We start from the raw sequence: 16715 nt of genomic DNA on the forward strand, positions 1-16715 counted from the left end.
TCGACGAACAAAAATCTGCGATAAGAGAGCCCGTGTTGATCGTGATTGAAAATAAAAAACAGAACATATCAAAGTACCTTGACAGGTTTAAAAATCTTGGGAAAATCTTGTACGCGTACATACATACGTTGTAAAATGTATCATCCGCGCGAAGTCCCTGAGTTCGAGTCCACAGTGCATAATTATATCTATGAGGAGTTAAATGAGCATTGATAAAATTACATTATATGTAACATTTATGAACGATAGAGTTGCCCCCCGCTCATCGTCATCTATATAATATAATACGATGTACACTCCTTATCGTACATAATTATAATTATTTTTATCTCGTATCGTCGTCCCCGCGCATACGAGTGTAGGCACAGTGTTGCGCGCGTGCAGATTTTTATATGCAAAAAAGGAAGAGTTGAAGAACAAAAATAAAGAAGAAGAAGAAGAAGAAGAAGAAGATGAAGATGAAGAAAAACGAAAGGATGATAAAAAATAATTATTTCTAAAAATTAAATTACGCAGCGACGCCGTTAATAAGAAGTTGATAGCATTTACTCACAATCAGTGATTATATTGTACATAATTCCCGATGATCGAGAGTTGAACTGCAAGATCCTCCCTCCCTCCTCCGTCTCCCTCTGTACATCAAAAATTTCACATATATTTATAAATATATGTATATGTATATATATATTTGTCTACGTGTATACATAGATATAGATATATTATAAATATACCCCGGGTGGGTTTATGATTCCACATTTATCTCTTAGGTAACAGCATCGCAGTTTGTTCGCTAGCTTGTTATAACTCGGTATAGATACTACTTACGAAGCTTCTGCTTTATTAACTGGCTAAAGTTGGTATTCGCTATTACGTACCTGATGCACAAGCGTATATATTTTAATATTAAGATTTTACATGCGGTCTGTCATTTGCATTGTTCGGTTCCTCCTACACCTACACTTTGATTAAACTTTCGAGCCAGAACAAACCGCGCGAATAACGAATATTATAATACTTATTCGCAATATGCGAAATCGCTGGATTACATGCTCACCTCAAATTAATAGGTGCACAATTTTTAATTCCACATTTTTTTATATGTACATAATTTATGACATATATATATATATATATATATGCCTATGCAAATCTCATTATCCTGTAATAATGTTGACCCGAGTTAAGGCTGTAATTTAAAACGGGCGCACAAATGAGAGAGAGAGAGAGAGAGAGAGAGAGAGAGAGAGAGAGAGAGAGAGAGAGAGAGAGAGAGAGAGAGAGAGAGAGAGAGAGAGAGAGAGAGAGAGAGAGAGAAAAATGATAAAAGGGACAATATAATTGTTACAATATATCTAATCATCGCCACGTTACAATCTACACACACATACCCTATCAACCTCCACCTGAATACTCAATAATCTATAACAGCGAGAACGCGAACGACAACGACGCGACTATATCTACAGGTAATTACTTAACGAGTTTTGTGCGGACGATTCATTACATTTATATCAGTTATACATACATATACGTACGTGTTGAAACGTAAAATAGATATAGGCAGGGTATTAACGCGTCGCATCTGGCGGTACAGTAGTGTTTCGTATCGGCATAATAAGACACGTGACTATTATTATATCTATGATCTAGTGCACCGAGCGCAATGATAAAAGTCACGATTTTCCACCAGACATCGTAATACGTTCGCACACGATTGGATCTGTATAGTGTAGTTAGATTTTTTTCAATAATGAACCAAAAAAAAAAAAAAAAAAGGAAAAGAAAACTCAACCGTTCTGTACGTGATATCTATAACACACGTGATTTGTTCGAATGATCGATCGACTGGAGTATAACTCGCAAAACGGAAGGAAATACATGAAACACCTGCCGTGTTCGGATTGAACGATAATTTTTCATTTGTCCGACTAATTTTGTTTCAGCTCACCGCTGGTTTTACCGCATCAGGAATCGATAGCTGCTCACTTATGAATACGATACTTTAAATTTCGGGAGGATACTAAAGACTGGCTCGTCATTTCCGAAGCTAATGAGAAAAAAGGGTAACACAAAATGAAGGTGAATAAAAGCGAAACGAAACGTATAACGACAACCGAAGCAATCAAGGATATTGCAATAAAATCAGTGGCGTATACATTGACTGCACGAGTGATTGCGATTCGACTATAAATAATTATAACGATAACAATGATAATAATTAAAGTAAAGGACAGCAGCAACAATAAAAGTGACGATTGATTCACTTACCTATATAAGAAGATCTCATATAAATATATACAAATATATTACATGTGTATAGTACAGATATACATACATATATATTAAATATTGTGTAAGTTTTCATCAAGTGTATTTAATTATTAAGCGACTATTGTTATGATTCGAATAAGAAAAAAAAACGCGAGAAAGAAAATAAACGACAAATTGGCATCCCGGCGGTAACAGCAGCTATGTATTAATTATTATCGTCATCTATAGCATATAATGTAATAATATACTTCGATTAACGAATAGATAAGTTGTTATTATTATTGTTACTATTATTATTATTATCATCGTCATCATTATCATCGATAATAGTAATTGCATTGTAACGGAGCTGAATATGTTGTGAGAAATTTTCAAGAAAATGGCCGTGCAACTTGGTAGCGCGTACTTATAAGTATATTACATAGTCTAAGCTATTCTACGCTCACGCAAAACGAGTGAAACGATCACATTGTATCTATATAATACGAATATATATGTACGTTAATTTTAATTTTTCTTATGTGATATTAGAATTGAAAGTCAATGATCGATAATAGATGATAACGCGAGGAGTAAGGAGGAGAATTGAAAACGAAATTTAAACATAAGATGAAGAAATGATTGATTCGACAAAAAAAAAAAAATTAATAAAAACGCACAGCGAAACTCACATTTGTATGCGCTCGTGTGTGTGCGCGCGTGAATGGATCTATATAGATATAATACGTATGCATGTGTATGTTGAAGGATTGAAACGAGAAAGGATAAAAAGAAAGAAAAATACAAAGTAAAAACTACTAATTAATATTCATGAAAAAATTTTTTGCCTAAAAAATAAACGTCTATAATACTAAGAAAATATAAATATCTGTTGTATAGGCTTTCGTTATAAATTATTTCTATTTTTTTAACAATTCTAAAGTCTAATAACCATATACCCGTATCGTATGTTATTATTATTATTATTATTATTATTATCACTATCCTTATCATTATAATTGTTGTTATTATTATTGTTATTATTATTATTATTATTATTATTAATATTATTACTATCATTATTATTACCATGTATCTGTCGCCATACATAATTTTTAAAAATAATGATAACTAGATTGGTAACGATAGCAGTTAATGGTTACGATAGTTATGATGAGATGTGAAAAAAATGACAACAATAATAATGATAAAAACGTTAAGATCAGTTGAAATAATTGATTGCATCTCATTGTTCAGATTTTCCCATTTTATCGCATCGATCCGTCTGTCGAGAGACAGTAGTGACACAGTAGTGAGAATAAATGTGGTGAAGAAAAAGAGGAGAAAAAAAAATGGAAATAGAATGGCAATAATCATAATATCGATACACGTTTCCTATAATCTTTGCATCGTACAGATATAACATTATAGTTGCTATAGTTAATAAATGTTAATCCTGGGATTAAGGCTGACGAGCTATCGCAGCAGAACTTTGTTCTTTGATTGAGATATTTTGTTTTTTTGTTGAGTACACTAGACGCGCATCGGATTGAATAAATTTTCATGTACGCGTAGGTAAGTATGACACAACGATTATATTCTCGCATAATAAATGTTGTGGATGTTCATAGATACTCTGTTTAAGTAAGTCAGGAATAATCCCTGATGTATCGATGAAATGCAAGTGATCGTAAAATTCTTTTTATATGCATATTATACACCCTATACCCTGTCAAACGTGCATAGCACCGTTAGTAATGTGTTATACTGTTACATAGTTATCACTTATCGCTGATAATAATTGCATATACGGTGGCATGATGTATATGTGTAACGCAATAGTATAAATTATGGTGTATAGTTTGTTCGTAGCAACATATGTGTATTAATAATCGTATGTGATGTATTCTGTATTACTCTAGTTGCACGACATCAAAGCGTGACAAAATGCACTTAGATATTGTTTTTATATTTTATTTTATTATTTCGAATTATTATTTTCGTTTTTTCCGTTTTCTTTTTTTTTTTTTTTGCTTTTTGATCAGTCGTCTGGAAGACAAGTACACACGTCATCGTGTAATAATAATCATCGCTCGCTTCGCGTTTAAGTATACTAGTGGTAGTAGTAATAGTTGTACTAATATAATGATAATCATATGTAAGTTGGATTTGAGCTTTCTGATACAGTATAATGTTTCCGATGATATATGGCGCATACATATAGGATAACACGGACTTGCGATTCCATGACATGGTATGAACGGTATCTGTGCTATAAATGTAACTTGGTATTATTACATATCATGTAAAAATGTCGGGGAAAAATGTGAACGTAAAAATTATAATGTAATAAAAAAAATATTTATAACTAGAGCAACTGATAGGAGATAAACTGTTGCCACAGTGTGTTTGATTCTCTGAAACACTTCTCACATAAAATACACGTGATGATAATTACAAAGGACTTATAGATCATGCATGCTAATTGTTGTATTAGAACGGTAGAGATATTAATCCCGAATGACTGTATAACTTTATTTTATAGTCATAGACAAAGGCGATCTCAATAATCCGACTACAAGCACTAGATAACGATAAAAAATTCAATTGATCTAGATCGATTCAGACTTGTTCACCTGATGGTACGGTATCTCTTTTTTTTCACCTAATTTTATCCAAAATGATATCGCATGGATGCCTTTTTCATTTCGACGTCATTCAAATACACCAAAGTACCCCACAAAAAAGTTGATTTTTCACGTCGAGATCGCAAAAATTCCACCGGCTATTCTACTGATATTTCAATTGCTCCAGTTTTCCATATTACAATATTATACGGATTCTGAGGAGATGTAAAGCTGCGCTGGACCAGTTTTCGTAAAATGGTTTCTTTGCTCACAATGTATGATGCCTATTGTTAGAGATCTGAAAACTGATCGGCAGATTTCTGGTTTGGCAATTTCAGAGATCATGTAATAATTTCTGTATCGGAAGAACATGAAAGGTGAGGAGCGGTTGCGATGAATCAGTGCTTGATGTCATGATCTGTTGTCGATGAAGAACGGCCATGAGCGATACGTACAGGGGTGTAATTAATTCTTATCAAATAATTAGTCAGAAAAGTGTTCTTTCTTCATTGATAAATTATCTACGTGAAATAAGAATCGATTACGTGTTCAATGTTTCATTTACTGAAACATCAATACGATAACTTGCTGCGGATGTATCATCAATTCTTCGCCCTTTACTTTTTAGAAGTGCTGCTCTCGGTATATTTTCGAATGCCCTGAATGTTGATCGTGAGTCCGTTACAGTAAATTATTCTCAGGCATTTTAAGACTCTTAGCTGTATTTTCAAATCCATGTGCAGATCATGTGTGCACATACCATGATCCACGAATTATGAAACGCAAATGTGTGTTATGTATTAATCAGCCAGTATGAATAATTGTGTCATCCTTATAAAATCATCAGTAAACGTATGTACTCATAACATTCGTATACTCATGCCCATTGGGTATATACCTGTTCGTTCACCATAGATATGCCCATGGATATACCTACGCAATTTTTAAATACTTGTGGCTTTGGCCGAAAATGCACCATATAACTGACCTTCCTAAGCTAACTGATCTACCCTAACATGACTGACTTACGTACTATGTATTCGTAGTACTACGCGTAGTAGGAGTATTCGTAGTAAACGCTGATTGGCTGCTGCTACTCATTCATAAATGCATTCATAGTGTGCGTCTGTGGTAGCCTGTGATACTCCTGCGCGAAAGTGGTTGATTTACAAATGCTCGTAACTTGTTGAAAAATATACTTTGATAAATCAAATTGTAACAGGATTGAAGCTTAAATCTTCTGCTTTCAGACATGTCAATTTTTTTTGGTCCAGGATTTTGTTTTCTTTCTGAACAAACCGAATTAAATAGGGGTAGTGTCAAAGGGTAGTCTTCTTGCAATGCGTCCCTGGTGGTAGGTATGCAGAATGTCTGCATAATCAGCAGAGCTTGTAAGACCATTTTGTTGAGGTTCAAACCGGCGAGCTACAGGCGACGCCACAGTATATTTATTTATTGTAGAATGAGTACTGTCAAACAGGAGGTTATTAACAATCTCATAATTCCTGAATAGATCCTGGAATGTTCATCAGTGTAATCAATCATAATCAACCACTTATCAAACGCCTCATTCGTAGTAGGTCCTGAATTATTTTGAAGTGAGTATTGTTTCTTAACATTGTTAGGACTTGAATCATCGAGCTTTAACCTCAACTAACCTAGCATCATTGTACATTCTTTCAATCATACTTCGCATTTCCGAATTGATCTGTTCAACAGTATTATAGAACAGTATGAAAGATTGATCGAAAATGATGGGTATGACATGTTTCTTGCAGTGGGATACAGTCTTACTCCAATAATGAATCCTTACATCCAAAAAAAGGTCTTGCAATTCGAGTCATTTGTGAATGATGTACTGAAGGAAGATTTGCGAAAATTGGATGAGAAACTAGGCCAGTTAAATTCTGATATGGCTGAATTCCTTCAGTTGAAAACCATGATATCAAAAATACAACTAGCTAACCAATCTTCTGAGAATTCAGGTTTCAAGACTAAACTCGACATTGGAAATAATTTCTATGTCCAAGCTCAAGTTGAGGATACATCGACTATCTTATTAGATGTAGGACTTGGTCATTTTGTTGAATTTACTTTAGATGAGGCTGTATTAGTGATTAATGTTAGGATTAAGCTACTCGAAAGACAAGTAGAAAATATCAGAAAAGAAACTGCTAAAACTAAGGCACATATTAAACTTATATTATTCAGCATCAAGGAACTCCAGAACATAAAATAATAAAAATACGAAATACATTGGATGAGAAAAGAAAACACGACTGTAAAATCAATGTAAATATAAAAATAAAAACTATTTTCTTCATACCTATGGCTTTTGTTTAATTTATTCAAGGTACAAGCTATGTAATGAATTTTTGCCATGTAATGTATGCTAAATTATATAATGCCTGATTACCTTTGTTCAATCAATTGCAAGTTCCTCGTGTGTTAAGTTGTCATCGCTGCTTTTCAATGTTGTTGATGGAGGTACCATTGTGTTCTCGTTAAGAATAATAAAAGGGGGAATATTGCCAAGGATAGTTGGCAACAATTTTCACGAGCTATATAAACCTGACTCACTCTATTGATTGGGTTAGTAGGTGAAGTGCAATGTGTGTTACTATACGATTATAATAAAAAGCACACCATAACTACCGATAAATGCAATATCAAACAAATAAGCATGTCTGATTGGCAAAGTATACCGGTTGAAGAAAAGCACAAAAGTTTTCTCGAAAGTCTTTCATCGATTTTAATAAAAAATATTTTCGATGGTGTAAAACGGGATGAGCCAGTCATCAAATGGCGAGATCCAGACCACCTGTCTGAATTAATATCTTTTGATTTGACTGATGAACCGAAATCTCAGGGACTCATTTTAAAAATAATAAAAGACATTTATAACTTCAGTGTGAAGACTGGTCATCCATACTTTATGAACCAGTTATTCTCTGGGTAATTTCGAAACCTTTTTTCTTTTCACTAATTTATCAAATTAGATACTGATTTATAATTCCACTCTGATTCAGATTGGATCCTTATGGACTAGCGGGTCAATGGCTAACTGATTCTCTCAACGTTTCTATATACACTTACGAAGTAGCTCCAGTTCTAACTCTGATGGAACAAACTCTCATAAAACAAATGCTCGAAATGTTCTACAAATCGGATTACCATAATATTTCAGTACCTCAAAGTTTTGGAGATGGGTTGTTCTGCCCAGGTGGTTCTTTTGCAAATGGAACAGCCATAAACTTGGCCCGATATTGGCTGAAACCAGAATCAAAGGTGTTATCTCAAAAACTGCTACAATAATTTCAATCTGAAACGCAAGGGCCAATAAAATATTTCCTTCATCAGGATTATGGATCCTCTGCTCTAAACTTAGTCATGTTTGCTTCCGAAGATGCTCACTATTCGCTTCAAAAATGGGCAAGTATGTGCGGGATTGGGGAGAAAAATGTAATCTTAATAAAGACAGATGAACAGGGACGAATGGATACCCATAATTTGGAAGTGAATATTCTGGCCCAAAAACAGCAAGGGAATACTTGTTTCATGGTATCAGCAACCGCCGGTGATCTATTGGTCATAATCTTTAATTATCCGCATAGTTCTTCACTCTTAAAAATTCAAATTTGTTAATTTCAGGTACTACTGTCCTAGGGGCGATTGACCCACTGAATGAGATAGCAGAAATCTGTTTAAAATACAAACTTTGGTTCCATGTGGATGCAGCTTGGGCCGGCGGACTAATAATGAGTAGAAAGTATCGCACCTTACTGGATGGAATACAAAAAGCAGATTCAATAGCATTCAATCCGCATAAGCTTTTGGCAGTACCACAGCAATGCTCCATGCTTCTGACAAAGCACTGTGAAATTCTGAAATCTGCTCATTCTAAAAAAGCTTCCTACTTATTCCAAAAGGATAAATTTTATCCTCAAGATTATGATGTTGGTGATAAATATATACAGTGCGGACGAAGGGCAGATGTATTAAAGTTCTGGATAATGTGGCAGGCTAAGGTGAGATTGACGATAGTCATAAATTTCATGATGAACTGAATGGTAAGATGACGAAAAAAATCAAAATGCATGAGCTAAGAGAATTGAGAGTTGTCGTATAAATTTATAAGAGTACGAATCTCTTAGTCTCCTTTTAACCGATGCAACGACCTGCATCAGACTTTATGCAGATTGGTTTTGTGGTAAACAAGCCTTCGATGCAGTTTTTACCCCTAGTACATTAAATGCAGGAGGTCCCTTAACTTTGCATCTTGAATTTTCCACATTCTAGTTTTAGTACTTAAGCTGACGTCGAGGCGCTCGCTGAAGCTAAGGGTATTGAAACAAGGCCTGTAGCTTCCTTGTATGCTTTGTTTCGAGTGTGTTTACCGTAATACTTATGCATATATTACATTGTCCCCCCACATCTCCATTTGTCTGTGTTATACCTTACTATCCCTCTTTACTTTTGTCATACGCCAAGGCCTTCCGACTCCTCAACGCTCCCTGATAAGAAAATTATCTTTCATTCCCTACAGCTCCTCCAATCTCAAGATATAAGATACTTGCATTATAAGTACCCTCAAAGATCTTACATAATTCATAATTAACGCCATTGATCTTTAGTGATTATCTTTAATATTTGCTCTCATGTAATACTCCCATTGCTACCATCAGAAATACCAGATATCATTTTATCGAATCGGAGTCCATACATTTTTTTAAATTTTTGATAAAAAATTATGAAAGGATAATATTTGATTGTATTTCAATTTATCATTTCAGTTGTATTTTTTGAAAGAGGAAGTTTACTATTTACTATTTCGATCGCTTGCATATTTTTCGTTTTTTTTTAATTCATTAACGGTTCATATAGTTTTAATTTGAATATCCTAATAAATTCAATAATTCTCGATATAGTATCCTAGTAAGACGTCTTTTTCTAAAAATTCGTTTCAGGGAACCTCAGGATTCGAAAATCATGTGAATCATCTAATGTTCTTATCCGATTTTTTGAAAAGTGAAATCGAAAGACGCGTCGATTTCAAACTCGTTGCCAAACCGTCGTTTATAAATGTATGCTTTTGGTATATCCCACCATCGCTTAAAAACAAGTATTCCTCGTACAACTATAACGAAAACTTACATAAGGTAAATTATCGAGTCATTTAATTAATCAACCCATCCCATTGATGAAAAAATGAAGAAATAAAAAGAATAAAAAGCAAAGGCAAATAGAAAACGTTCCACCATGTAGAATATTGAGCTGCAAAATTATTTAATTATTTGTCAATCAATTCAGTACCCGTTACCAACAGAATTTCATATTATCTTAAGTTATTCACCATCTGTTGAGCAATTCTATCTACAGTAGAGAAATAATCCAGCTATAAAACTAATAGAGTGATTAATAATTTTGTTGGACCGCTTAGCGGTAAATTATCGATTACCTTCGGTCTATAATTCTACCGACTGCCACATCCTGGTAACTTGCCAACCAACAACAAGTTGCCAGTACCAATTCTTGTAAATTGAACCTACGTAGATAATACCGGAAGTTGTCGCAACCCTATTCAAAGAGCATAAATTACGTATTTCCGGTTACGTAATATGAAGACAATTGATAATTGTAACTATTTTATTAAAAAGGTCGCACCACAGTTGAAGGAAATGATGACGAGACGCGGTAGTTTGATGATCGGATATCAACCTCTTCGTCAGAAACCGAATTTCTTTCGCTTTGTCGTACAAAACTCTGGATTATTAACAACAGACGTTGACTACGTTCTCGAAGAATTCGAACGCTTGGGACAAGCTCTCTGATAAAATAAAAATCCATACATTGTATAGATATAGATGTAGATCAATAAATCCCTTATAAAATTGATATCCGCGATAGTTGAATAACGTCGATATTATATACCCACAAAATGTGTATATATACAAACGTACATTGAATAAAGAAAGCTTCTCTTCCTTGTAACACAGTTACCAAATTTCCACAAATAGAATCCATAGCATGCGGCTGAAGTATAACGCCGACTATAGGTGTACGTATAATCTGAATGTCTGATCTCTAAAATCCTTGATCCCCTTAAGCATAAATACATAATCATGTAGCGCGCTATAATAATGTACCTTATGCAAATGAAAGACCTCAGATTCTTATCACTCTCATTATACCGTACATATCGTTGGAATCCTACAAAATAATCGATTCCGTGGATTTTTTTTTGTTCCCGATAATTCGACGAATCAAAGAAACAAGATGATAATAAGATATTCGTATGTAGATCGGGCATGTTCCGAGACTGGTGTACGAAAAAGAGAAAAAGTATAGCTGAACATACGTGGGTGGATCCGGAACATCGGAACCGTCCTCGTAGCTAATCCTGATTCAAATGACAGCCTACGGGGAAGCCTTACATCCGAGCGACCCGGAGCTGTTCGCCCCTCGCGAACACCGTCCCTACAGTTAAGCCTTGTTCCGCGGGGTGGTTGTCCGCCCGGAGGTATATCTAGAGAAAGAAAAGAAAGGAAAGGAAACTGAAGAAAATGTTTCTGCAGAGGTGTAGGTACGAACAGAAACGATAGTTCAAAGGCAACGGCAGCAATAAAACTTCCTCGGATCATGTGCGAAAATTTTTCAACATTTTTTATTTCAATTATTCTCGCGCGAGAAGGCATCGAAAAGAAAAGTGTGCAGTTTAGGGTGTGTTTCGCTCTGTTTTAACGGATAATTCTTTATCGATTTCATCGAAGTAATTGGATGATTTTTTTATGAATCGTCAAGAGGATCAAATGTTCCAATTTCAATTCGATAATCACGCGATCAAAGGTCTTTAGATTATTAACTTCTTTTTTTCCATTTTTTTCCATTTTTTTTTTTATTCTCTTCATTTCGGTGATCTCTTCTGCCGTTAAATATATATCGCGGTGGCGACGACGTCGCGGGTGCAAAAGGTGATCCTATAATAATATTCGAACTCGTCCGGCTCGACTCGCGCAGCAGATCGAAGAGCTCTCGGGTTATAAACGAAAGGGTGACTAGCTAGCCAGCCAGCCAGCTAGCCAACGAACCATCGAGTAACCAGGGAAGCCAGGAGGGCCAGGAGGAGTTTATAACTTGTACGCCGGTGAACCTGGTGAATGCTACCAGCCAAAGAGGAACGTCGGCGTTTCGCGCCAGTTAATAGTTGATCCCCCTACAAGCATCGCGGAGTTGACCGCATTGCAGTACATTCGCGGTTTTAAATTAAAAAAAAATCACCCACCTGCTGCCAGTTTTTCTTTCCTTTTTGTTTTTCTCTCTCTTTGTTTTTTCCACTTTTTTCTCACCCCCGGACACTTTCATTTTTTACACATCATTTTATCCTAGTGTGATGTACAATTTCGTGACCTTCGTATGAAGTAAAATCACCCTGCCGCGTGCGAAGGGAGTTTGGATTTTGGATTTAAATGTTAATACTGATATTAAGGTACGTGTATTATATAATCTATTTGAATTTCATATTCTTGACTATTATCTTACCGATAATAGATACGAAAGTTGTGAAAAAAAAAAATAAACACCCTATCCATATGATCCCTAGTGTCCTTTTAAAAAGTTATTCTATGAAAAATCTTTTTTTTTGGCTCATTTTTCATCCACCGGTGTAATTTCCTTAACATCTTTTTACACACAAGCACGTGCGATATCTATTTCTAGTGCCGCCATCTAGAACGCATCATCTATTATCTGGTTTGTGTGTAACGAAGCTTTTCTAGCCGAAATATATACTCGAATAGATCATTTTTCCATCATGATAATACAGAACAAAAAAAAGTCGATGTGAAATCATCGTCGTTAATCAAGCAGTATACACTCGTCACGTCTGACTATCAAAGCAAAGAGAAGAATCATACATGATTTCACGTCGTTAGATCCAAATTACAAAATTGGGGGGTACATATATCGTGCACCCAACGAATTTAACGCACATTTCGATAACTTGCGCAACATCTTATTAGCATTATCGAATAACCTTCGCTCTACAGTACATTAGGTGTATTGTACATGCGATAGAGTTGCACGCACTCGGGTCCGCTCAATTCCTCAAATAATTTTAATAACTATCGTTACTCCTGCATTTCCCAAATTGCCCGGAAGATGTTACACAACGATTTATAAAAGAACGTCTCTGGCAGAGAAGTAAAATAACTGAATAAATAAGCATATCTGCAAATGCGATTCGTCGATTACCTTCGACTTAACATTGTCGTGGTGATTACAGCGTGCAGATGTTGCATCTGCGATATTCTATTGTGCATTTGCAATAGAAGCGACTGGTGCGGGACCGTTACTTCTATGATGTATGGAAGTGAAATGACGTTTCACATTTTCGACCCTAATCGCCTTAATATATTCTCTACACACGTACATTCACACACGAGTCTCCGTTAAATATACATATGTAATATGGCCACGTATACATATGCACACAAGTTTAATAAAATTGCCAAAAATTATTTTACCGACTGACAATCGGTGAAATCGCATCACGAGTGAATTATAGGTCTTCGAAGTGATACACTTACGTTATCAAACATGACCTTTTGTACGATACAGAATAAGAACTTGGAGCGCCCTTTGAGAGACAAATTGAAAGAGAAAAAAAAAAAAATTCATACGTAATACTAATAAAATTAGAGAAACTTGTACAAATAATTTCTGCGCGCGATCACGTAATTTCTGCGCATCCACGCAATCACGAACGCGTGGTATTTGGAAAAGCCGGCATCATGCACACTTATTACTTCTTCTTCTCCTTCCAATATCCCTATTCTCCTTCTTCTTTTTTTGTTATTTTCGTTTCTCTCCTTTTTCGTTTCTTGTTCGATTTTTATTTTTCTTTATCTTCTATTCCCTCTAGTATTAGTTCCGCAGCAGCACATTCTAGTTTCGGAATTCGATCTGATCGCATCTGTTCCAAGTACAACTGACCCGTTAAATTATTATTGACTTGATTGAATTTGATTTTTTTATTTTGTTGATCTCTTCTTCCTGATAACGAGTGAAATTTTTCACTTTCATTCATCTTTCGTCTGTCTCTACAGTTCAACTGGAAATGGGACCTGTAGAGACTTACCGTTTCCTCATGGATGAGATATCCGGTAAGTTAAAAGTTTTCAAATTAATTTCCCAAATTTTGCATGTTTTTTTTTTTTTTTTTTTTCTCCCTCACTTTATCTGAGAAATAACGCACGAATTATTGAGTAGCCAATTTTTTTTAACGTCTCTCCTCGCAGCCAACGTAACTTTTTCCCATTTGAGATAATCTCGTGGAAATAAAACGTCGCGTCAATTAAACAATTGACTAATTTATCGTATTAATTCCAGATCCGAGGGTGAGGAATTGGTTTTTAATGGGCAGTCCTCTTCCGATAATTACAATAGTGGCGGCATATTTAGGATTCGTATTAAATTTTGGTCCACGTTTAATGGAACGTCGTAAGCCTTATTCACTTCACAGTTTTATGATATGCTACAACATATTCGTGGCGATATCGAGTGGAATTATATTTTACGGTGTAAGTATACAATAATCATTTTTATAATTGTAACAAAATTCATCGTCGCATTGTATTAAATTCAAGTAGAACCTACTCTTTTGTTGCGAGCTAAGTGCAGAATCATAATTAAATGCTTCGTACACGTGTTACATGTACCCTAATTTCATTGTCTCAAGAGAGCTTTGCATAATAATGTTTAGGTGAAACCCCATAATATCTGGCTCTCCGACTCGCTCGGGTTTTTTTTTTTCTCCTTTTATGTCGTCGCCATGTCATCTCATCTTATCGGACGAGTTGTCGCAACGGTTCGTGTTTTGTCGATGTAAATTAATTAAGTAGTTTTTTTTTTTTCCTCTTTCTCATAGACAACGTGGAAACGAATAAATTACAAGAGATAACAATATACCAACAGATCGAGTACTTGAAAACAAAAAAAAAATAAATAAAAAGAAAAGCAAACATAAAAAAGAATAAAAAGAAGAAAAAATCGCACAGGTTGCACAGATAAAACAAATCAAAATGATATATGTGGTTTTCAGATTCTCACGTCCGGATTCACCACCAACATTTCACTCGGCTGCGAACCTGTCGATTTTTCCTACAGTCCCGAACCCCTGAACGTAAGTAACTCCAGAATGAAAGAAAAATCTAAATTCGAATTTTTCGAATACTATAAAATATTTGATGGCGCAAATTTTTTTCCCCCGTATTCAGATGGCGAGATGGGTTTGGTGGCTGCTTCTCTTAAAAATAGTTGAATTGGGTGACACGGTAGTATTCGTATTGCGGAAAAAGTATAGTCAGGCGTCGTTTCTACACGTTTATCACCACGTCGCAACGGTAGCATTATCATGGATCGCTTGCAAATACGTCCCAGGTAAAGAAATGAAAAAAAAAATACTCGGTTCCGTAGACGAAAGTAATTCGAATGAAGAAAAATTCACATTTCTCTTTTATCCGCAGGTGGTATGTGGACGTTTGTAATGTTGCCCAACTGTCTTGTACACGTTATAATGTACACTTATTATTTATTAGCGTGTATGGGTCCCACAACTCAAAAACTAGTAGCACCCTACAAATCGTACCTAACGTTGCTTCAATTGGTGAGTAAAATATGCGAATTCAAAGGAGATAAAAATAAATCACCATCCGCACGAAGATGAAAATGATCTTGATAATAATTTTCAAAATTATTCACACAGATCCAATTCGTGATCATGGTGGTTCACACAGCTCAAACATTGATGCCATCCTGCGAGCCGAATCGCAAACCGCTAGCATTTATATGGATGTTCAACGTCGTAGTTATTTTCTACATGTTTTGGGACTTTTATAAAAAATCATACTGCAAGAAAAGCCAGTGAAAAATGAACAATATAGTATATCAGTATAGTACATCGCAACGAAAATTTTTAATTAAGGTGCATTCGTTATGCGGCTCGAAATGTCGGTTGCGACTATCTTGTCTCGTAACGATCATCTCGCGGACGAACTAGTGAAAGAGAACGAAAAAACATAGACAGAGAAATCAATAGAATCGGTAGAGATTACGTCGATGAAATTCGCGAGCGTAGTGCATCTACGAAAGAACTAAGAGGAATCGATCAACACTACTTGTAATTCATTAATGAAGTATAAAATCTATATTGTAGGGTGAAGACCACTTCCTAAATTATTAATATCATTACCGCTATTATTATTATCATACTATTATAGTAACGAACGAATAATAGGAAACGAAATTGAATAAAGATAAGTGAACGTATAAATTAATTTTCATTATCTAATATTAATTATGATTTAATAAATGATTCATATATTTATATAAACGAATAAATATATATTATAACAACTCACGTTGGTACGAATAAATTGAAATACTATTACGTACAATGCTTCGATATCCAGACATAATCGAGGAGATATTTATTTTTCTCGCTTATACTCCGATAGAAAATAAAATGATCTCTAATTGGTATCGGTGGCTAGACACATGAGCCATCAATTTAGAAAAGATTATAGTTTGTACTTAACGATGTAAAAGTTTCGCCCCATCGGACGCGATGTTCGCTGAATCAGGTGAGTCTGGGTTGTACATACTTATGTACGTACGTGCACGTGTGCAGTACATAAGTATATACGTGTGCTGTGCAGATATATGAATGGTTTTATATATACCTGTGGGGAGCGTAGGGTGAAGAGCCGCACGGGGATCGAGGGGATCGGAGGCGAAGTTCCCACGAGTAAAGGAGCTTAATTAATTGAACTTAATTTAATT

The 16715-nt window shown here is 35.2% G+C and overlaps 4 protein-coding genes across 5 annotated transcripts in view; all 4 read left to right on the forward strand.

Moving 5' to 3' along the window:
* The window catches only part of LOC105689658 (protein doublesex), a 41959-nt gene extending 38243 nt beyond the window's left edge, over positions 1-3716 (forward strand). For both annotated transcript variants that reach the window (XM_048653200.1, XM_048653199.1), the window contains one exon: positions 1944-3716. In XM_048653200.1, coding sequence (XP_048509157.1) covers positions 1944-1978 — 35 coding nt within the window. In that variant the 3' untranslated portion in view covers positions 1979-3716. The remainder of the gene's footprint in view (positions 1-1943) is intronic.
* A 2238-nt stretch (positions 3717-5954) lies between these two features.
* LOC105689385 (protein UXT homolog) lies at positions 5955-7202 on the forward strand. Its single transcript, XM_012406362.4, has 2 exons — positions 5955-6475; positions 6656-7202. Coding segments are annotated over exons 1-2 (462 nt in total). The 5' UTR covers positions 5955-6474; the 3' UTR covers positions 7117-7202.
* Positions 7203-7460: 258 nt separating this feature from the next.
* On the forward strand, positions 7461-10772 carry LOC105689302 (cysteine sulfinic acid decarboxylase-like). The gene is made up of 6 exons (XM_012406219.2): positions 7461-7832; positions 7907-8165; positions 8238-8454; positions 8529-8905; positions 9845-10036; positions 10535-10772. The coding sequence occupies exons 1-6, from the start codon at positions 7561-7563 to the stop codon at positions 10706-10708; spliced, it is 1491 nt and encodes a 496-aa protein (XP_012261642.2). The 5' UTR covers positions 7461-7560; the 3' UTR covers positions 10709-10772.
* Positions 10773-11919: 1147 nt separating this feature from the next.
* Positions 11920-16206, forward strand: LOC105689354 (elongation of very long chain fatty acids protein 1-like). The gene is made up of 7 exons (XM_012406286.3): positions 11920-12363; positions 13982-14038; positions 14265-14455; positions 14977-15057; positions 15152-15314; positions 15401-15540; positions 15640-16206. Exons 2-7 carry the CDS (start codon positions 13993-13995, stop codon positions 15799-15801), a joined length of 783 nt encoding a protein of 260 aa, XP_012261709.1. The 5' UTR covers positions 11920-12363; positions 13982-13992; the 3' UTR covers positions 15802-16206.
* The last annotated feature ends 509 nt before the right edge of the window (positions 16207-16715 follow it).

This window comes from Athalia rosae, chromosome 3 (assembly GCF_917208135.1).
Source record: "Athalia rosae chromosome 3, iyAthRosa1.1, whole genome shotgun sequence".
Classification (NCBI taxonomy): domain Eukaryota; kingdom Metazoa; phylum Arthropoda; class Insecta; order Hymenoptera; family Athaliidae; genus Athalia; species Athalia rosae.

Excerpts from the sequence above, each read along its gene's own strand:
- LOC105689302 (XM_012406219.2), top strand. The coding sequence starts at position 7,561 with ATGTCTGATTGGCAAAGTATACCGGTTGAAGAAAAGCACAAAAGTTTT. Across the intron at positions 8,166-8,237 it reads GGCTGAAACCAGAATCAAAG|GATTATGGATCCTCTGCTCT; the intron begins GTGTTATCTCAA and ends TTCCTTCATCAG. Across the intron at positions 8,906-9,844 it reads GGATAATGTGGCAGGCTAAG|GGAACCTCAGGATTCGAAAA; the intron begins GTGAGATTGACG and ends AATTCGTTTCAG.
- LOC105689354 (XM_012406286.3), top strand. The coding sequence starts at position 13,993 with ATGGGACCTGTAGAGACTTACCGTTTCCTCATGGATGAGATATCCG. Across the intron at positions 14,456-14,976 it reads GTGGAATTATATTTTACGGT|ATTCTCACGTCCGGATTCAC; the intron begins GTAAGTATACAA and ends TGTGGTTTTCAG. Across the intron at positions 15,541-15,639 it reads ACCTAACGTTGCTTCAATTG|ATCCAATTCGTGATCATGGT; the intron begins GTGAGTAAAATA and ends TTATTCACACAG.